Source organism: Lygodium microphyllum, chromosome 28, assembly GCF_053477565.2.
Source record: "Lygodium microphyllum isolate KBCC chromosome 28, Lygodium_microphyllum_v1.1.10, whole genome shotgun sequence".
In the NCBI taxonomy this organism is placed as follows: Eukaryota; Viridiplantae; Streptophyta; class Polypodiopsida; order Schizaeales; family Lygodiaceae; genus Lygodium; species Lygodium microphyllum.
This window is the reverse complement of record NC_141162.1, coordinates 101159968-101183240: the sequence shown is the minus strand read 5'-3', so window position 1 is coordinate 101183240 and position 23273 is coordinate 101159968. Positions and strand designations below refer to the sequence as shown.

Here is a 23273-nt window from a genome sequence, read left to right as displayed (position 1 = left end):
AAGCTTCATTTTCTCTAATGGAGTTTTATCTTGTTGCAAGGATTCATTTGGTACAACATTTGCTTGAGGTGTCTTTTGGGACTAGTTTTCCTTCTTTGCCTTATTAGGACTTTGACCGGCCATGTGTCCTTTTTCTCCACAAGAGAAACATCGTACTTCTCTTGTATATTCTACTAACTGCTGATATGTTAGCTTCTTTTTGGATAGCAAAGGTAGTCTACCTCCAAAGTCCATCCTTATGCTTTGGTTCTTGTTTATCTGACTTCTTTTGGTTAAACATCGTAGTCTTTTTCCTTTGTGGTTCTTTTTTTTAGGCTTTACCAAGCATCCATAGCATATGTAGTTCTTCAGCTTTAAAGGCCGTACCTTGGGCTACTTCCAAAGTAACAAGCTCTGTCATCTTGACAACTCATCATATCGTTGAATATAATCCATGGATAAACTTTCTCATCTCCATATTGGAAGGTATTTTATTAAGATATGTAAATTTAAAAGAAATAACTACAAACCTGTTGATATATATTTCAACATTATCTCCATAGCTTTGCTTCAGCTCATCCCATTCTTGTTGCATATTAGCTTCAAACGATGAAGGCAGAAACTTCTTGATGAACATCTCTTTAAACTCTTTACATGACTTGATTTCCTTTCTCTCTTGAACAATTTTGAGCCACCATTTTAAAGTAAGATCCTTCTTATGCATTTTAACCATTCTAACTTTTTATTTTTCTGTATAATCTTCACCACCAAAAGCAGCATCAGATTGTCTAATCTAAGAGTCTCTCTTACCATAGAAAACATCAAACTTAACACTCCTCTATGGAGGGATTCTTGGAACAAGAGGAGTCATCTTATGTATGATGAGACTTTGAAGTCACCGCTGAGGTGGATCCTCGAATGATAGGTGATATTTACCTTTCATAGACTTAGTTACATCAATAACATTGATACCTTTTATGTTGAGATAGGCCTTCGCACCTGTAATACCATCTCTCTCAAGAGCGTTCTCACTATGGCAATCTTCAAAGATCTTCGCTTCAACCCGTGCTTTAGTCTTTCTCTCCATAAAAGCTTCAATTTTTTAATCGACTTCAACTCCTTGTATCTTTGTATCTTCTCATAATTAGAGAAACATACAAATACACAATATCAAGAGCCTTTCGATTGTTTACCAAAATTCTCCACCTCGCCTATTGACATGGTGAGAAAGTTGGGCCCAAAGACCATCACCCAAAAAAGGTCTTACAAAGAAAAAGTCATTGCTCTAATACCAATGTAAGCATTGGGAAGAACATGAGAATAGCAATACTTTGAAAAAGTCATTCCCTCCTTTACAGGAATTTGTTGAAACAAAACCACAGGTACCAAGTACCTAAAACAGTCTACAAAGAGGCTAATTTGCTACAATTCTGAAAATTAGGATTTTAAAACTCTAATTTCTGCAAACTTCAAAAAGCAAACTGATTTTCTTCTTTAGTGCTTGATTACATCAAGCTAAGTAGAAAGTGCTTCTTGGATGAGAGATAGATAGGAGAATACAAAGCATGTGGCTAAAATTTCAACATGAGAGCTTATTCCATGAAGAGAGAGAGCTCCAATATTTATGTGTAGGGCTTAGGTGCTCAAAAGTGAAAAGTAGAGGCTACAAATAACAAGTATTTGTTGAAAATGACAAGTGTAGGTACACTTATCTCTTTAAAATGACACATGTTCCATTCTAAATACCACTGTCACTTTTCTAGATAAAAAATCTTCCAAACCTTCTACTCTTAAAATATCTCAAATGGTTAAGAACTTGAGATAGTTACTAAAGATAAAATTATTACTTGCGAAATTCTAAAGCCTTTGACGCGACAAAAATTTCATTTGAGCAACTTCCAAAAATACTAACCTCCTAAATTTTAGGAGATGCCAAATTTAGCTTCTAGAGAGCATCATACACGTTCACGGATTCATGATTTGTTTCTTTAACCATGAAGGCCCTATTGTGTACATCATTGCATGTAGCGGTCAAAGAGGATCTCTTACTTACCACATCAAGGCCTTGCAATAGCAACTGGTTGGTTTAGTGGGAAGATGACCACGATTTGGTTGTGACAACCATAGTGGAATGTCAACAAGAGGACCAAGTGTGAGCCTTCAAGGTGGGATTCTCTAGTCCACTCAAGCATGTATTCAAAGTAGACTATTTGAGCCATGCCTAGGGGGTTGCATTAGGAATCAGGGTTGTGGATATAGAAAGCTGGTATAGAGCAAAGGAATTAAAATGCAAGAGCCTCCAAGATACTAATGGCAAGGCCTAGATTCACAATGACAATATCATTTTTAAAGGGGTAGCATGTAGATATATAAAAACACCCACTATTTGGCAAAATAAGTAGTATAGATAGACTTTTCCTCTTACAGGCATCCGCAGTTCTAATTGCAATTTAGCATGGTCCTCAAAAGAAGCCAAGGTACAGTTCCTGGTACAAGAAAGCATCTAGTTTGTTCATTCATCCAAGGATTCCACATTTAACTAGCAAAAGTCACTCTTCTTAATGTCCATGACCATGTTTGGTTTGACTCTTGAATAGTTGTTCCCCATGACTAAAAGGAAGTCTCTCCCAAAGACTTTGCCAGCTTACAGTACCTCTGTTTAGATGCAACTTTTGCTGATGGATAATTTTCTTTGTTAATGTAACCTAGTACGAATATCCTATTCCCTGTAAATGGAAACAGAAACTCGGAAAATAGCAAGGATATAAGAAACACACATACTTTGATTGTTACCCCCTTTGGATTTTCCTGCAAGAGACCAATCAAGAAGTTGCGAAGATCAGTCATGCTCCCTGCTCCTGTTTTTGCAGAGGGTGCACTCTCACCGATAGAAGTAGACTGAGCCTTTTCCTTCTGAGAAGAAACCCCTTTGGTGGGTGCTGACCCAGCCATCCCATCAACCACAGGTGGACGCACCTTTGAAGGCACAGGGATGCCTTTCACAGAATAATTGGGTGGGTCAGAAACTGGAGATGTTCCAGGCGATAAATTCCGCTGAGTTGCAGTCAAAGGAGCAACACTAGGCTGAGGCCTTGGTTTTGCCGCAGCAGGCGGGACTGCACAGTACAGATGACATTTAAACTAACCAAATAGAATTGCACAAGCAGCAAACTCTGAAAGAATTTTTGAATGGCTAACCTTGAATCGTCTCTACCCTTCGCTTTTTTGGGGGTGGCTCCCTTTTTGTCTTGACTGAACCTTTTCTGCCATTGGCTGTAGGAAGCCAAAATACACACAAATCTTAAAAGCTCGTCAAACATAACTACATTCCTTCCAATGGAATACTCAGGCGCTATTCCAGCAGAGAAATTTACCTTCTGCAGGAGTACCTTGTGGTATAATTATCTGGGTACTTGGATCTACTAAGATAGACCTGCAAGTACCTCCAATTAGGGGAGACCATAGAAGTCCAACCATAAGTACTAAAATTCACAGATAGAAAGTACATACTTGCGCAATCTTTGTCTTTTTTCTGCCTCAGCTGTCCGTTTCTTCACCCGATCTTTCTCTGAAGCACTAAGAATTCGCTGAACCGATAACTTGCGCCATGCGGAACCAGCCTCAACCAGCAGCTGTTGGCCATTTTCACCACTTCTCTGTTCATAGATATCACAAAGATCCCCTGGTTCGGGAGCTGATGAGAACTTGAAATTTTCAGAGCCAATCTGTATCATCTGCTAGGATAATCAAAGAGAAAAATATCAGGTTCTGGTAAGCAGAGAATCTGACTTGCAGCATACAGGAACAAGAAAATAGCTCTCTTATAACCTCAAAAACAAGAAAATGCACCCACTCCCATTTCAAAAAAAATGTAACATGTAGATCTAAACACACACAGCACTGTTTCTGAGTTCTGCCCATGCAGATTGAGAAATTTTGTAACTTGCAAAAACAGCATGTCATTTTATTGATAAAAACAATCAGTACATAGATTAATACACAGAAGAAACACAAGAAGACAGCTGCAGCAGGTAGGACCAATCATGCATCAATGCACTGGCCTAGTAAGGCAAAGGAAACATCCTTTCAGACTTGGAAGTTTCTTCCATGACTTAGGAAACCTTCAATTTGAGAGACTCTGCAAAGTCGTGGAAACTCCATATTAAGCAAATTAAATGCTGTACTCTGCACTCACTTTTTTTGGGGGGAAGGAATGTGGATGAATCTTTGAAGTAAAAGGACAGAATCAGCTCTCATCAGTGAGGACTCTTAAACTTCTCATACATGTCTTTCGCAAACATATCTGCTATGATATGAGTTTGAACCAGACTCTACTACCTAAAAATGGTCCGCTGAAAATTAGATTTAGAAAAATTCAATAAAAATGTCGATGTAGAAACTTTTAATATTCAAGGTCTAGCTAAGGCTAGACTGTGTGCATGTTAAAAAGCCCAATTCTTGTAGAGGTTTCAGTTATAAACCAGAGGATCAAGACTCGAAAGAACGAACGATTAATGGCACATGAATGTAATAGACCAAATCCTGCATCTAAAGGAAGTATATGAGCAACAAATTGAACATTGACATAGGGCAACAGAATACAAATGGGGTGATTAAGCCTCTCGCCAGAGGACATCTCCTATGAAAGCCCCCACATGGGTAAATTCAATAACTGATGTTAAACTAATTCCAATGTACTAATGCCCAAGGTGTACCACCAGAGTCTCAGGCCATCCTATAGCTTTGCACGGGAATAGTGAATTGCCCTAGCTGGCTAATGAACACTAGGTGTCAAGAGGCATGTGTTACATTAATAAGGTAATTTATGGGAGACAGGCACGAGGGATGACCGTCCGGGGGCCTTGGGCACCCAAACGGGGTCAAGGGGAGCCTAGAGAGTAAGAGAGTCTAAGAATAGTAGGACTCACCTGAAGCGGACAGCTGGCAGAGGAAACGGAGAGAGAGGAGCCAGCACTCATCTAGGCGAAGGAACCTGAAAGAGTTGCAGATTCTTCCTAGGATTATCTGGATTTTATCGTAGATTCATTCGAGATTATGCCAAAATAGCTGTTCCAATGACAGACCAACTTAAAGGGAAAGGGAAGAGCTTTAATTGGGGAACAGACCAAAATGAAAGTTTTCAAAAACTTAAGGTAGCTATTGCTACAGCTCCAGTACTATTAATTGTGGATCCCAATAAACCATTTGTGGTTGAAGCCAATGTCAATGATAAGGCGATAGGCACATTTTTTTTTCAAGAAGGTCGACCAGTTGCTTTTGAAAGCAAGAAATTAGACCGTGCAAACCGAAATTATTCTGTTTATGAGAGGGAGCTGTATGCAATAGTACATGCAATGAAGAAATGGAGGCACTATCTGTACGGTGCCAAACTTTTGATCTTGTCGGATCATGAAAGCATTAAGTGGCTTAATGACCAACCGGATCTACAAGGACGTAAAGCCAGATGGGCCGAACTCCTTCAAGAGTTCGACTATGAGATAAGGTATAGGAAAGGGAAGTATAATATAGTGGCTGATGCACTCAGCAGAATGCCCATCATAAATGAATTGAGTTTTACTCAGTTCACTTCCGATTTACTTGAATCCTTAAAAGGGAAATGCCAGGTTGATCCGGCATATTCCAACATATGGGAAGCAATAGAAAATGGGGATCCAATGGAAGAGCCTCCATTGAGGAAGGAATGTCTGAGGATGTTCAACAAGGAAATGGAGCATCAAGGGTTGCTCAAATGGGATTCAAGTGGAAAAATTTTACCATTGATAATAGTTATTTACTCTACAAGGGTAGGGTATGTGTCCCGAAAGATGAAGAAATAAGGCGCCAGATACTCTTTGAGTGTCATGATACCCCTAGTGCGGGACATCCAGGAGTTAATAAGACTTATAGTCTTATTAAAAGGCAGTTCTATTGGCCTGGAAGGAATAAGTACATCCTTGACTATGTGGTCAAATGTAATAAATGCCAGGTTAATAAAGCTGAAAGATTGAAAATGGGAGGACTTCTCCACCCATTAGAGATTCCTTCGGAAAAATGGGAGAGTATCTCCATGGACTTTATTGTTGCGTTACCCAGAACACAGAGGGGGCACGACTCTGTGTGGGTGATTGTGGATAGGTTAACCAAAATGGCTAGGTTTATTCCAACTTCAATTGATGTTAAAACACCAAAATTGGCTAGATTGTTCGTAGAGAACATATACCGATTGTATGGCCTTCCAGCAAATATAGTTTCTGATCGAGATAGAAAATTTGATAGTCAATTTTGGCGTGCTGTATTTAGGAAGTTGGATACTAAACTTAGCATGACTACGGCGGACCACTCGCAAACTGATAGGCAAACTTAAAGGGTTAACCAAATCCTTAAAGATATGCTCAGGGCATATGTAAGCAAAAGGCAAACTAATTGGGAAGAGTATTTACCGATAGCAAAGTTTGCATATAATAGTGCCAAGCACTCTTCCACTAGATATAGTTCATTTATGCTAATGTATGGGTTTTAGCCCAGAGCTCCTCATGCAGTGGGACTACATAAGGAAAAGGTTCAGGCAACCAAGGACTTTTTGGAGGATATGAATAGTATGTTTAAATTTGCTCAAGAAAATATTAAGAAAGCTCAAAATCGAGCTAGAGCTTATGCAGATCCTCACCGAAGAGACGTCTCCTTTGAAGAAGGAGAATTGGTCTATCTTAAGGTGCCTGAAACAAACTAAAACCATGAAAACGGGACGATGTCCAAAGCTTTCACCCAGGTATTGTGGTCCTTTCACAATACTTAAAAGGGTGGGAAAACAGGCTTACAAGCTCCAACTACCTACTGGTAGTAAATCACATCCAGTTTTTCATGTAAGTAAGCTAAGGAAGAAGCTGGGTGATTTGGATAATCTAATCTTAAATGATAGCATTGAGAAGCTATTAGATGACCAATCTAATCCACATGAACCAGAAAGAATATTAAATGTTCGTAACAGACAAACAAGAAATACTATTTATCAAGAATATTTGGTCAAATGGAAAGATTGTTCAGAAGAAAGCTCAACATGGGAGCGAGTAAGTACCCTAAGGAAAAGGTTTTCCAATTTACAGTTGCATCTTCCAAGTATCGTTTTCAAGGACAAAACCGATTCTTAAGGGGAAGGAAATGTTACATTAATAAGGTAATTTATGGGAGACAGGCGCGAGGGATGACCGTCCAGGGGACTTGGGCACCCAAATGGGGTCAAGGGGAGCCTAGAGAGTAAGAGAGTCTAAGAATAGTAGGACTCACCAGAAGCAGACGACTGGCAGAGGAAACGGAGAGAGAGGAGCCAGCACTCATCTAGGCGAGGTTGGGAGGTGAAAGAAGGAATCACTCGTGCCATTTGATTCACGAACAGATTGACCGTCGTCAGGAGATTGGCTACCATCATTATACTCGTCATAGCATGGCTCTGATCCAGAAAAAGGATAGTGCAACAGTCCAGCAAACTAGCAGAAAAAGGATCCCACTAGTAGGACTGGTCACCCTTTTACAAACAACACAAGATGAGAAAGTATTGACCTCAAACCAGAGCATCCTTATAACAGAAGGCACAAATCAAATGTATTATACAACCCTGATGCTGGGTCTGGTTGAGATGAAGATGGTGGATTACCAATCATCCCAAAAGTGATATATCCTCACCTTAGTTGCATGGAACGACAAGTATGGGAGCTTGGAGGGCAGGAACCCATTCCCAAACAGGCTGGAACAGGGAAAGTGTTACAAGCTGTTGGTGCATTCACTATCCCATTCCCCACTCCACCATAAGAAAACATTGTCGAGATCGCCACGTTCAAGCCGGGGTAGGACTTTTTAGCCATTTTGGCATCTGTTTTCATGCCATTGTCTCCTGCCACTTATCCACCTCCTGTCACACATGTCTACCTCCTATCCACCAAACAGCTTCCTTATTGGCTAGCTTGCTGTCTGCCATCCGTCCCTACTGGTCCTAATACATGATGCACCAATCATTTTGTTCTCACTAGTGTGATATGATGTTTAGATTGTTAATGGATATTTGTGAAGTTGTTTATTGCAAAGTCCAAAATGGGGCTCCACATTCCCAACATCAAGCCTACCTACTCCAATCGGGATTCCCAGTTCTTGCTCCCCGTCCTCCTCCAACTGAGAGGTGGCCATCCCCAACACTTGAATGCCCCAATTGACGTGTGAGAATGCACGAATGAACAAAAGCATGGTAAGAATAAAGTATGAGCATGTAAAGGCACAATAGGGTTTGGGAACACAAAGTGTGTACAGAAAACACTAAAGTCTAAGAGAGACAAGTCAAAAACAAAAAGTGAATGTAATGATGAATCATGTACATGTCAGCAATCATTTGTGTCATGCAAAGTCGTCTCCTGCTTGTAAGCTTCAATCTGAGCCAGATGGAGGTGGCAGCCCTTTCTAGAGTGTGCATTCGAATCAATTACATTTTCAGTCAGTTTTAGTGTGTTCACACTAGCTGTTTTAGTGAACCTGCACAATGCTTTTCTTTTTCAGTGGCTGGAGGCTGTGTTCACACTGCCATCAACAAGACAACCAGTTTCGAGATGGCAATCAGCATTTTCTCAGCTTATTTTTTGCGAGAATCAGATCAGCCAATATCCATGGCCCCATCATTATGTAATCAGTGAGATTTAGAGGTTCCTGCCTATTTAGAGCTGCCTCGTTCAGTGGCAGCACACATTGTTTTGCAAATTTCAGGACTTGTTCTCCAGCATCCGTTGGCACTCCTCTATCATCCCATGCTTCTCTCTATCATCAGCCTGATCCGGTCCCCTCAATGACGCTCTGAGTTGCATGCAAGGGCTGATCAGTCCACATTGTATTCAGCATTCTCTTGGTGTTTCATACTGACTCTCTTCTATTGTCTTCTTTAATTGCAGCCTTTCTCTTCCCTTCTCTCTCCATGTCCATGTTCTTCTTCCATTGTGCACTCTCACATGGTATCATTGCCAAGGGAGAGGACTCACAAGTTCTAGAACGAGGAGACCACACTCTACTTGGTGTAGATTTGTTGCAAAGAACATAGATTTTCTGCATTATTTGATCTACGAAGTGTGCAAGGCATCTATAACTGCATTTTGGAAAGTGTAGCTGATTTCTCCTCGATTCTGGCAGCCTGACACCAAAACACAGCAATTTTTTGTGTGTTTGCAGATTTCCTTGAAGAGATATGGAATACAGGTTCCATGTGTTTGATGACACCGACGAGGAGTCAATCCATACTACTTAAGACATGCAATCCCACCAATCAGAATGTCCCAAAGAGTGACACAAAGATTGAAGATTGAAAGCCACAATTATCAAAGGATCATCACTCTGACAGGTCCAAAAGGTCATAGCGGCTTCATTCCCCCTGCTTCTCTACATGATTATAATAGGACACCTACTACAAGGCCCTGCATGGCCATTCTAGCACCATTTGTACATGTGCCTGCAATTTGACGCATGTTATTCCATGGTTGCCCAAAGAAGATCGCCTTAAAAACACCACCTACTCTCTTTGGCCCTACTAAGTGGAGTGCATATTGGATAATTTCAACCAATGCGCCTTCGTTACTACCTTGATACCCCATCCAATGGAGGATCCTCGCATTGGTTCCACTATGGACAAAAAAGCTGCTCTTTGGGATCAGCTCAACTGTTGAGGCTGATCTTTTCTCTTTATGAGTTTGCACAATTCTGTCCTTGCACATGTGCACACGCTTCAAACCATAGTGAAGGCTTGGACAAAGCTATCTCCTCTCTACCAACTAAAGATCTTTGCCCATCGTAACAAATTGAAGACTTTTTCCCATCGTACAACCATACAATGAAGCTCCAAATTCCATTGATGATTCTCCTTCAATAGAGAACCACATCAACAAGATGGAGGAGTTGCATCATGAGCTTGCATCCCTAGCAAGATAATATCATTCGAAGATATGGCAATGACTCTCATTACTTGACTCCCATCTCCGAAGTTTGATGTCTTCTACACTAGCTTACTTGCCTACACAATTCAGGACACCATGTTGTGGGTGGAGTTAGTCCTACTTGTTTTGGAGTGTTGGGATATAAAGGCCCAGTAACCTCCATGTATAGTACACGCACATTGTACACGTGAACACACCCTTTACGTGCCCTAAGTATAAATACATTATATTCTTTGTGTACCAACACATTATTGGTACACTCTTATCAATTCGTACTTTCACTCTGCTCACACTCTCTCCAACCGTCACACTCTCACACTCACTCCTGCTCGACCTCCATCTCTCTCAATTGTGCCCCTCTAGGTCCAACATGGAGCACGAAGAGAAACTCAAGGAGAATAGAGCTAGTGGATCCATTTCTACTAAAGCTTTTGTTGCAAGTTCGGGGAGGGGGGACCAAGAAGGACAACAAGAAAGCCAATAACAAAAAGGAGAACTTCTTCGAGCTCTAACACAAAATTAGAGGGGAAGCCTAAATGCCTAAACTATGATGAAGGCACCTATCCCAAGGAGAAGTATTGCAAGAAATACCCTCATCTTTGTCTAGGAGCTAAGGATGGAGCTACATGATCAAAGCCTTCTTCTACCTCATCCCCAATTGTTACATATGAGTTTGTGTTCCTTCATATCCATGAAATGGAGAAACCTTTTAGTTCAATTATCATCTTCAAAGAGACCTTAGGCTCATTCATACTAGTGATTCCCATCATATGACTTGTTGAGCTTAGAGACGCGAGAATCAAGACACGCAGTACTTGCTAGCAATAGAGAGACAAAGATAGAGAGGGAAAAGTTGAGAGTGAGAGTGAGAACGACTTGTGATTACAATCAAGTGTGTACCTCTTTAGGTTTTGAGATAGATATATATATATATATATGAAACTACAAGTGTTAAGGGTGTGTTCACACCTAAGCACATTTAAAAGGCACGAGGACCCTACATATATCTATCCAACTCCCATCATCTGTCGGCAATGAGCAAACTGCTCTGCTGGGAAACCCTTTGTGAGAAGGTCTATAGGATTATCATCTATATGCACTTTGACAAGCTCAATGCTCTTGTTGTCAAGTATATCTCTATTGAAGTGATACTTCACCTGTATATGCTTCGTCTTTGCATGAAAGTCGGGATTCCGCGCTAGTATGATAGCACTCCAACTATCACAATGGAAAACAGGTAACTCTGTAATGCCAAGCTCACCCACCACCAGACATGAAAGCCATAAAGCCTCCTTGCATGCCTCAGTGGCAGCCACATACTCTACCTCTGTAGTAGACAATGCAACACTTTTGTAGCCTGGAGATCCAAGAGACTACTCCTCCTATGAAGGTAAACACATACCTAGAAGTGGACTTTCTACAATCCGCATAACCAGCATAGTCTACATCTGTAAAGCCAATGACAGATGTCTTCTACTTTACAAAGCAGTTGCACAACTCCTTTGTGCCTTTGAGGTATCTCATAATACCTTTCGTTACTTCCCAATGCTTTTTACCAGTGTTTACCATGTATCTGCTAACCACTCCACTGCAAAGCCAATGTCAAGAGCGTGTAGCAACCATAGCATACATCAAACTGCCAACAACTAAAGCATATCATATCTTGGCCATTTCAACCTTCTCATCATCAAATATAGGGCTGTCCTCTGGAATGAGGCAGTGGCGGCATAAGGACTAAGATCACAAGCTGATTGGGATGCATGCTCAGAATTGAAGACTTAGGACTTGAATTCCAGCAGTACTATTGAATTCCAGCAGTGCAAAAAGAGACTGCTCCGTATGTGCAAAATAAGAACTAAGATCACAAGCTGATTGGAGTCTACATACCAAAGAAAGAAGAATTCTGAGACCAACATTTCCTTCTTAGATAGGGTGGTACTAACCTAATTTACTAGTAATTGCAGCAAGCATAAATTCACATAAACTAAAAATGCAAATGTTACCACTTTAATCTTGGACAATGGACAGCTTGTTGGCCCCAAAATTGGTGTCCCTTTCGGTATTTCTTTAACTTTTATTGCAAATGGATGGAGTTAAACTAAGATCCTCTAACCTCCTCCGCTGATCCAAGTGCCACTTGCCATCAAAACTGACCAACAAGCCTCCAAACCAATTTGCCCCTTGGTTTGCTTGGACATTGGCCTTCACCCTCCTCCTTGAAAGACAAATTCAGCCCCAAATTTGGTATTGGCTAGCTAACCTCTTGAATCTCCCTCAAATTCCTCAATTCCAACTGCTGGAATTCAAGTCCTAAGTCTTCAATTCTGAGCATGCATCCCAATGTGGATGTCAAATCCTAATTTCTATTGTAAATTAAGATTTACAACATAGATTTTCTAATATCTCCACCTTCAATGACTCAAACTATTGAAAAATACTGAGATAACTTGAGAGATGGCTGGGGATTGAGAAAGAATGATGTAGAGAGAGAAATTTCAGAGTTTCATCACGAGAAATACTAAAAAAACTACTGATGCCTTACTCAAACAACCATGGAAGCTATCACCTATAGCTTAGGACTATCAAAAAGACTATTGCCCCCTCCTTTATACTATCATCTATACCAGAAGGACCTTGGGCTGCTGTTGCCTGGTTCTAGAGGGCTCCAAAAATACTATCATCTATTGAAAGATTAGTCCCTAATGGCTGCAATTCACATCAATAATATCTTCTTGCTCTCTAAAAGCCGCCTTCTCTCTCACAATGGCTGGAATAGACTTCCACCAGCCACACCAAAAACGTTTTTTCCACTTGCATGGGCAAGTTTTGCCAAGTAGCAATCTTCTAATCCCATTTCCCAGCATTATCCGGCTTATTAAATTAATTTTTAAAAATAATTCTTAAAATTAATTTAATAATTATTTTAATGCCCAAAAAAGTAAATCCAACAATCAATAATTAGATTAACTCGGCCAATTTGTCTCCCAAGTATTCATGAGCAATTATTGAACCCTAGATTGGCATTAATTAATTAAATAATGCGTAGTCTCTAATGTCACTACTGACATTAGTGGCCAACAAATTGGTCTAGGCCCAAATTTCACACCAGGTACCACCTAGTACTTATCAAGCATAACTTATTACAACTTTTCCTTTGGCACCAACTGATATCTCCAAGTTCTAGGTCCCACAATGTAAAATAATTAACTTGCACCTTACATGTGGAAGTCACATTAGCACATTTAAATTTACATCCTCATGACAATTCCCCTCTGAAATCCCCCTCTAAATCCTCATTTGGAGAATATGAGGAATCCAAAAACTCGTGAAGCAAAGCCTCCAATATATCTAATGAAGAAGCAATGAACACCAGTAGTAATGAAGAAGGTATCTGAGGTTGTGATGAAACAAAGGCCAAACCACTCTTAGAAGTGTCCTCCAAAAACTAAATAGAAGGGGAATGAGGAGAAGGGACAGCACAAATTTACTCAAAACATGAGGGAGGGGTGTCAAAAAGAATCTCCTCAATGCCCTTATCAAAGGTGGTGCCCATGGAGTCATACAAGGGAGTGGAAATGTGCAGCTCCTATGGAGCCATAGGTGGGCAACAACTTTCATCTCTCCATAAAGTGGATTTGAGATCGAAGGTGGTGGTAGACAAACATTGTCTCTAGATAGAGCGGGCTGTAAAGCCAAAGGTAAATGGTAAACAGTTGCTCTCTCTCGATGGAGTGGACTACGAAGCCAAGGGTCATGAAACCATTAAACCCGAAAGTGATGGGAAAAATCTCTATAGCTTGTTGTGGGGGTTCCCAAGCACGCTTATTACCTCGTGAGGTCTTAGAACCTCCTACTGCTGAAAAGGGCTTAGGTGCACATAATATGCATCTTATTGCCTTGAGTATAGAAAATTAATTGCCAATGTAAAACAATCTCTATCGCCAAAACAGTAAATTGGCACAAGGAGTGCCTAGAGTAGACACATATTCTTCAATGGCATAGAAATAAAGATCAATGACAATAGTCTTCGATAGGGTGAGCATTCTTGCTGCAATAGGTACACCTAGTGCTCCGTGCTTGCTCCTTTAAAATAGAAGCTATAATACCAGTGTGTCAACCTTGTAATAGTTGGCTGCCCACAAGCCATTATCGTTAGGCCGGCTCTATTTTCTTATTGGCAATTGCATTTCGTCCTGCCATCTTCTTAGCCCATCTATGTCCATCACCACCTGAGCCTCTACCCTACAACTAGCACTATCCAATTTCTATTAGGTCCCTTTGCACCACCTTTGCCTCTCTAAATCAATCGCCCTTGCCCTGGCTATCCTGGTGCCTAGCAACAGCTCAAAGTTGCCCTACGTCAACCTATGGTGCTTGTTGCCATTGTTGTTGTAATTGCCATTGTTGCTACCAACACACAAGCCCGGTGCACCACCTTTCTTCTAGCTTGGGCCATGTGTCTCAAGTGGGATAGCCATCGAGTGTTGTGTTGGCCTACTACCCTATCAACCATCACACATGTGGCTTCCTGCTGTTCCAAATATACATCCTAAATCAGTCAAATCTCACAGCCCTTTTGCCTATCGACCAACACGCTGCCTCTTCACCACGCAATAGATTGTCCGCCTGTCCCTCCGGTCATCGATTCGACATGCTACATTGTTGTTCCTACCCAAGGTGCCACGTCCATACGGCAACTTGTCGGCTTTCAACTAACACAATTATTTTGTCGATTAAAAAGAATAATTATTTTATTCTCTTACTTTAGACATCAGCAAGCCCCTATTCATGCCCACAACCCCATCTAAGCACACATCAAGCCAAATTTGGGGGTTTTCACCAAACTCGCCTAATTTGGTCCAATTTTCATCAATTTCACCAAATTTAGTCGAAGAAATTTGGAAATGTTATCAACAAATTTGGTGGTTTTCATTGAATTGACAAAATTTTGCCCAAATTCCACTGAAAATTTTGGGCTTTTCAAGAATTTGGCATTCTTCATCGACAATGACGCTCAATTCATTAAGGGGCATGACATTTGGCTACATCTAGCTCAATTTACCTTGAGGCACAGCATTCAACACCGATTGTGATGCTAAGTGTAGAAGGCTCAAAATCTCAAAGGACCCAAGAGAATAAGATTGGCTATTGTTCTAACTACACACATGCTGTCAGCTCATGCTCCATGGCTGAAAACTACAACTTCAACAACAAAGCAAAGAAGAATGGTGGTCTCCAAATTTGTGTTTCTCAAATGAAAGAAACAGAGACACACCCCCCCCCAAATAACCAAGGATCGGATTTCTAAATGAGTAACCAATCACTCCTAAATCAAATCTTGTTTATTATTTAGGGCTAACTAGGGTAGAGGAGCCAGTTACGTGACACCCCTAAAAAAAGTGTATAGATCCCTATAAATCGATCATAAATTTGGACAAAAAAATGCTTTGCGCCTGCACTAATGTCGCCTATGATTGTGCAATCAATGAATTTCGAGGTGTTTACACAATTTCACCGACGGGTATTTGTGAATCACGTTGAAAAAAAAAGGTCGTTTGACTTGTATCAATGGAGCACCCAACAAAAAATCCTCTACTAGAGTAAGATGACAGGTATTGAACCCTTGTTCGACCACCGGTAAAGCTTCATGCTCATTGTTCTAACCACAAAGGCAACTCCCTTCGTCACATTGATGCTCCGCAACTATAATATTAGAAGGGTTCTACATTCCAAAAAAGTGCTATCCAACTGGTACCTATTTTTTTAAAGGTACTTTACCCTAATGATTGGGTCCTTAATCATAAGTGAGTTGCTCATTGGACCTAAGGTCTACTTTACAACTTGAGTTGCTTATTGGGCAAAACTTTCAATGTAATCAATTCTAAGGTGAAAATTTTCAAGTCTTATTGGTAGTTACCTCTTGCAAGACATTTCTCGAGGTATTGCAAAAGCTCTAGCTTATGTACAAGGCTCCAACAATCATGAGAGATGTTACTGAGTATGACCAATTGTGCAAATTATCCAATTCAAGGCCAGTGATACAATTCAATCATTCCTTCTAAGGTGACACAAATCTAAGATCAACTTTGCGGCATGCAATCCACTCTTCCTCAAGCTCATCTTATGGGGAGTATACTATATGAATTGCCTCTAGAGTCTAATGGTATTACTAACACCTTACCATATCAGCCATCAACAACACTCGTTAGTTTCGATCATATGACCTCCATGTTGCTCGAGCATGAGGCTGTTTTGCATTTACAAGCGAGGTTACCAGCTCCTATTGACGGCGAACCTGCAAAGGCATTGACTATTTCAGAGAGAGGTGGCAAGCAGAACAAGAACAAGAACAAGAACGAGAAGAAAAGTCAGTCATACCATTATGGTAAAAAGGGACACTTCGCAAGGATTCCAAAAAACTAGTGACATTGCAAGAGGAGAAGGAAAAGAAAAGAAGGATAAAAACTTATTTGACAAGTCATTGTCCTCAAATGACTCCGACTTTGGCCATGCAATGAAGGCTACATCGGCCTCTGTAGCATTCTAGGCCTAGCAATGATGTCATGCCTCACAATATCCAATGCAACACTTTTAGCCATCTAGCCTAGAAAGGCAAGGAATCCACAGTCATGTCAACACTTTCCATGAAGTTCGTTCATGACAAGCATCGAGATTCAACTACTTCTACTCTATGTGGTCAGGGACTTGTATGATCAACATCACCATCAATGTCTTCCCAAGGTATTTTGGTGGTGGCTTAATCACCTACTGCTTGGGTATTTATAGTCTTATCTGCCATTATTGTATGTGAATCATTTTATATTTTATTAAATTGATCACCCATGATCTGAGATAGGATGTTAGCATTGTAATATCCTTGGTGGTAGAACTCATAGCCACATGGCATTTCTATTTATGGAGAGAAGCATTTAATGTTGTTCGACTGCATTTCTCGCCACATTTAATGTTGACCAACTTGCTCATTTTATTGTATTTCCCTGGCCTATTTATTGGTTCTCTCTCCTCCATTGTTTATCATTCACTTATATGAGTACACTACTTCCTACTAAAGAGGGAGATTCCAACACTTTGTTGATTGCCCACAATCTGCGCCTTTTTACACTCTCTTAGAGCTTTGGTATAAGTAAATGTGTTCTCACTCTTCTTTTAGTTCCTTGCGTTTATAGAAGCTCTATTAGCTTTGTCTCTTTGCTTCCATTGATCCACACCAAGGACTCATTCATTGATTGCCTATTCGATTAAGAGATCTATTATTCCACATATCAAGTCTTGTAAAACCAAGGTTGTCCACGTCCAACAGACGGGTCAACCCGTCCTGTCCCGTCCGCTGCGTTCGGTCCCGTCCGGACCCGCCCGACTGCGCCCCACCGTAATCCGTCTAGTTCCCTATGACCCGCCGTCCACTGACTGCGCCTCACCATGACCGTTACACCATGGCCCGCATGCGAGTCCTAACTCCCGTACGCCTGGGCCTTGCGGCCAATAAAGTCATAAACGGTCACTTTTTTGACCGTTTTCCTTATCTTTCTTACCTTTTTTTTCTTTTTCTTTCTTAGCTTTCTTTCTTACGTTTCTTTTCTTCTTTTCTTTCTCACCTTTCTTTTTCTTCCTTTCTCTCTATCTTTTCTTTCTTTCTCACAAAGACTCAAGAGAAAATATTAAAGATTAAAGTTTTAAACTAACAAGTTTAAAAACTCTCCCTCATCCCCCCCCCCCCCCCCAAAAAGGCCAACCCTAAACCCCAAAGCACTCTCCCTTTCTATAAAATCTCCCCTCCCCCACCATCTCATTCATCCTTTCAAGTTCTCCACCCCTCCTACTCCTCTAAAGCTCTCCATCCTTTCTACTCTCTCAAGCTCTCTCCTCGAGTCCTCCCTTAACCTCTCAACCCTTCCAACCTCCTCCTCCATCAAGCTATAGCCTCTCTCTACTCCCTCAAGCTCTCTACTCCATCAAGCTCTCTACTCTTTCCACTCCTTTCTTCAATCATCTCACCCTCCACCTGTGGGCCGTGACCCTCTAGGCTCTCTCTATACATCATCAATGGCACCCCCTCTCCATGAGGCTTTTCGCTTAAATTGTGCCTACTTCGAACGAGTGAAGGAGAAATCTAACACTTGCAAGTGGCAATGCAAGTATTGCCCAAAGGTCCAAATCTCATCCGTCACTTGCCTTCTCATCCACCTTTGCAAATTAGGAGGGGAAGACACACCATGCCCCGGTATTCCCAACGATGTCTATGAAGATTATCATCGGAAATACTTGCCATTGAAGCGACGCAAAGGCCTTTCAAGGGCAAGTGAGGAGGTGATCTCTCCTGATCGTGAGGTCTCGGATGCGGAAGACGATCCCTCTCCAGCCGTCTCGATTTCCTCCGTTGGAGGGGCCTCTTCTATCCCATCTATAAAAAGCCATTCGAGTGGTGCACCTATGCCCAAGAGACAAGCAAAGGGGCAAGTTTCCGATCTTCTCTCCTTTCTCAAGGAGAGGCAAAGGCAAGCAGAAATAGAGATTGCACGCACCATAATTGAGTGCAATCTCTCTTTCCATATTCTCAAAGTGGATCGATGGAAGCGGATGGTGAAAGCCATTGCCACCGTTGGTCCATGCGAGGGATGGTACAGTGTCACGTACAATGACATGTACCAAGAAACTCCATGAGGAGAGAGAGAGGATTGATAAGTCCCTTGAGCCCATGTGTGCCGGTTGGGCGAAGTATGGATACTCTATCCTATCCAATGGATGGAGTGACTAAATAAAAAGGGGGATCATCAACATCCTTGACTCTTGCCCACTTGGCACATACTTCCTACGAGCAGTGGATGCAGGCACAAGGGGAAGGAGAACCACGGGCTCGTTCGTGTATCGGCACATATGGCAAGCTATCATTGAGGTAATGCTTCTAAATCCATTATTTTGCAATCTCTTTTTTTTATCTCCCAAATTTATTCTAATTTCATTGTGTATAATCTTGTAGGTTGGGCCACAAAATGTGATGCAAGTTGTCACAGACAACGCCTCGAATTGTGCATCTATGGGGCGGAAACTTGAGCCCGAGTTTCCGTCCATAGTATGGACACCATGCACTACGCATTGTCTAGATCTTCTTATGGAAGATATAGGCAAGTTGGAGTGGGTGGCGAGGATTGTCAACGATGCTTGCACAATCATTGGCTTTGTCAACTCCAAGGTTCGAGTTCTTGCGATATATCGCTCGAACTCGGACTTGGAGTTGAAGAAAACCTCGAAGACTCGGTTTGCGGCCATGTGGCTTCTCCTCGAGCGTCTCTATGACGTTCGCAACAAGCTACAAAAAACTGTTGTGTCAGATGAGTTTAAGGAATGGCTTGAAGGGGAGTCCACATCAAGCCAAGTGGAAGCAAAGGCCATTCAAAGGCTTTGCTTAAAGGAGGAATTTTGGATGGATGTGAGAGGCATTATCATTGCCATCACTCCCATCTACAAGGTGCTTCGCATGACGAACATGGAGGGGGCTACTATTGGCCTCCTCTATTATCTTATGGCGGATGCGATGGAGGAGATACAATCATTGACCATCTTGGATAGGGAGGTCTCTTCATGGTATGTTTTTTTTTTTTTTAATGATTCATGCTTCTTTTTAGTTTTAGAATCTTTATTTCATATTATCTCACACTTTCTTTTCAAATTTCACGTCTAAATCTTCTTCTCTAAATCTTTATTATCTTACACCTACTATAGTGATATCTTGAATACCACTTCTAAAAGAGATTGCATTCTCTTTTTGACAAAGAAAAGATGTGAGTGGATGAAGCGACCCATGCATGGGTTTGCAGTACTCTTGCATCCTACCTTCAAAAAACCCTCTCTTTATGGATGCCAATGTCCTTGCCGATCATGATGCCTTTCTTCCAAAGGCTTTGGCGAAAGAGTATCATGGTGCCTTCCTCCAAGAGCTCATTAATTATAGCGATCAAAGGAACACCGCTTTCGCATCTACCATTTGTTGAAAGCGAGAATCGTTAGTGAAGCCTCTTTTTTGGTGGGAGTCATTTGGCTATCAATTGCCTCACCTCCAACGAGTGGCCTTGCACATTCTTGCACAAGTTTGAAAATCTATTCACTTTTTTCATTTAATTCTAGTTACTTTAAACTTACTTTTTGGTCATATTGTTTAGGATTGTTCATCGAGTGCATGTGGGAGGAATTGGTCCGCCTATTCCCTCGTACACACCAAAATTCGTAACAAGCTTAGCACACGAAAATTGCAACGACTAATTTATTGTCGCTTGAATCTACGCATGCTACACAATATGCATGAGATGTCTATGGCAAGACAGGCATCGTATATCTAAATTTTATACTTTTTAGTTCATAACTTTATTCATAGATTATGAAATATATTTAAAGAAGTTTCATTCGGTAAGGATAATTAGGGTCGGTAGGATACAAACCCTAACCCAAAGAAAAAGGGGAAACAAGCAACCTAGCTTGCCAAGCCCGTGGAATCTTGCCAGGTCGTGAACGATCCAGGACCGAATGCTGGGAGCATTCATGAAGAAGGAATCACACCTTAGCAGTTGTGGTCGTACGAACGACCACTGAAATGATCGTGATTGTACACTTAAGTACATTGTTTGAACTTCTTTGCTCAAGGAACTAATTCAAGGCAAAACACTTAATGCTTTAGGTTAAAGACCTGGAGGGAGAGGCAGGCTCAATTACCTCCAACTGCCTGCTTGGCCTTATCCAAGGGGGTTGTTAGCCGCACAGGGTATATGGACCGAGGCCATCGCGAGAGGTCTCTCCATAGGGTGGTGCTTGGAGCGGGAGGACGCTTTGTAAAATATTACACGGCGCAGCGAACAGAATCTGAGAAAGAGATAGAGAGTACACAACAGATAAGAGGAGAATCAGTAAAATTCTTTAACTCCAAACAACTGATACAAAGATGGCTCTGTCCACCCGTGCGCTTCCACTGTGTGAAGCTTAGATGGCGATCTAGACAGAAGATAGGTGAGGAGCTTAAGGCTAGCTGGAACAACAACTCTGACTGGGTGAAAGATGAGTGTGAGATGGCTGCGAAGGGGTTTAGCTTTTATAGCCCGCGAAGGTCGTTAGGTCGGCCTGCTGACCGACCTACCATATGAGCCTCCACTAGTCGGCCAGGGAATATTCCAGGGAATATTCCCTTTACCATCGGGCCGGGGGCACTGCCCCCGGACCCCCGCCAGGGGGGCCGTTGGCCCCCCTGGGACCCCCCAGCCAGGGGCCGCGGAAGCGGCCCCCGGACCCCACAATAGGGGCCCCTTTTAACTCCCTTACCACGCAACTCAATGCAATGTGCCTCGAGTTGCTACCAGCTTAACCACTCCGTCTAACCCAAAGATTAGACCCACAACAGTCACCTTTTTGCCATCCGGTCACATAGACCTCATCTGATATACAAGTCAGGACTCAACCAATGTCCGGGCTCACATTTGGCTTCTCCTCATAATGGGGGCCTTACAACTTTGAGCACCATGGATCATTGGTAGCACCTAATGAGGGTGGGGCATTGATCATATCTAACACGCTTGGGTGCCACGGGAGGCTCTAGCCGTAAATTCCTTGCCTCCGAATCCTACACAAGAGGCAAGGAAGGGTGGTCTCGGTTAGCTGGGAACTTTTCTCGAAAGACGTGATAACGAAACTGTGAAGACCTAGCGTCAGTAGAGTTAGAATCCCGATTTATGCTGTTTTAGGGGAGCATAATGGGACTATGCCTTATGAGTAGAGAGGTTGAGCTTCACATCCCTCTCATTTCCCATTCTCCATGAACCAAGTGCAGCATAAATCCGCTTCGACTCTATTGTTCCTACATAAAGTGGTTCATCTGAAGCTCGACGCTAGCTACTTCCTAGAGACTTTGCTGAGAGAAAAGAAACCCTGATTTCAGGTCGGTCCTAAATCTAAGTTCTTCATTCTTTAAATATATAGATAAATGTGGATTCACTCAAGATCTCCGCTTATACACTTAAAAGTGTGACTCGCGAGAGAGACTTGGAGGAGGAGCAAATCTTCAGGGAGCTTTACTTGGAGCTCGAGGAGATAGACCGACGGATCTCTCGCACTTGTGCACGGCATGCCTGTGTTGTTATTCGCCCTTGCACCGGTAGCAATGGAACTTCCACTTCAGCATCCACATCAACTGCCCGTGATGCTTGTGGAGCCCTTAGATGCTACACGAGGCGTGGGAGCAAGAAGACATACCTATCACTGCATCTCACCTAGAGCTTAGAGAGCCCGAGTATGATAACGAGGGCAATGTCATTAGTGAGGGTGATTTTGTTGAGGAGGATGATGGCTCCTGAAGCGGTGACAAGGATGCTTCCACCTTCGATGCCGAGAGTGATATGAGCACCTAAAGTAATCATGTATCTTGATTCGGATTGAGCCATGGATGATGGATTTTATCTCAATCCATTTTTGTACACTTTTTGTATGAGATTGCACATCTGGCTCATAATAAAGTTGTTGGTTTCATTATTCATGCTACATTGTACACTCTCGAGTCTTATTTCAACTCTCTTTTGCACTTTTGACTTGAATCTCTAAGTTTATGTTTTAATTGTAAGTCCAAACATTAAGCATAGACTTAATATTATATGTATTTTTTCTTTCATCGGATGTAACATCAGACGTAGGTCCAAGATTTATTAGTCCGATTAGTACCGTACTAGCATCGGACTGTACTAATCAAACGTTATCGGACGTGACAACCATGTGTAAAACTAAAAAAGATGTATAGGATCGGTTGGCCTCATTATGACAAGTTCACAATAAAGCCAAGGCTACTTATTTGAGGAAGCAATTAGATGGATGAGAGAGATAGCATAGATGCATACTTGACACATGTCAAGGATTTGAATAAACACCTTGTGAGCATTAATGAAATTGTTCTAGATAATTATCTTGTGTCCACTATATTGAATGGACTATTGGACTCTTATTAAGGCTTTGCTACTACATTGAGATTAGTTGCTATGGGCAATGCCAATCGTTAGACTTTTGATCAATTGGATACATGCTTGTTTCAAGAGGAGCAAAGTCATCAAAATCAACAACTTCTTATAAAACAAAACAAGCCTTTGCTAGTGATCATAAGGGTGAAGGTTGTCAAGGCTTTTAGCAAGCAAATTAAAAGACCATCCAATGCAAGTCCTAGTGATGGGAAAAAGAAGAATAGATGTAATTATTGTAAGAAAACTATTTCGAGCACAAAGAAGAAAAGCAATCTAGACTAGGTGAATCCCATGATGCAATTGCAAGTATAGACAACAAGAATAAGACAAA

The 23273-nt window shown here is 41.6% G+C and overlaps 1 protein-coding gene and 1 pseudogene across 2 annotated transcripts in view; one reads left to right on the top strand and one right to left on the bottom strand.

Annotated features, from left to right (window-relative positions):
• Positions 1-23273, bottom strand: part of LOC148011803 (dentin sialophosphoprotein-like protein) — a 115396-nt gene that overhangs the window by 89288 nt on the left and 2835 nt on the right. For both annotated transcript variants that reach the window (XM_087670059.1, XM_087670060.1), the window contains exons 3-6: positions 3490-3713; positions 3354-3412; positions 3178-3252; positions 2761-3095 (exon numbers count right to left, since the gene is read on the bottom strand). In XM_087670059.1, the coding sequence (XP_087526185.1) occupies positions 2761-3095; positions 3178-3252; positions 3354-3412; positions 3490-3713 (693 nt within the window). The remainder of the gene's footprint in view (positions 1-2760; positions 3096-3177; positions 3253-3353; positions 3413-3489; positions 3714-23273) is intronic.
• LOC148011804 (uncharacterized) lies at positions 17867-22211 on the top strand (annotated as a pseudogene).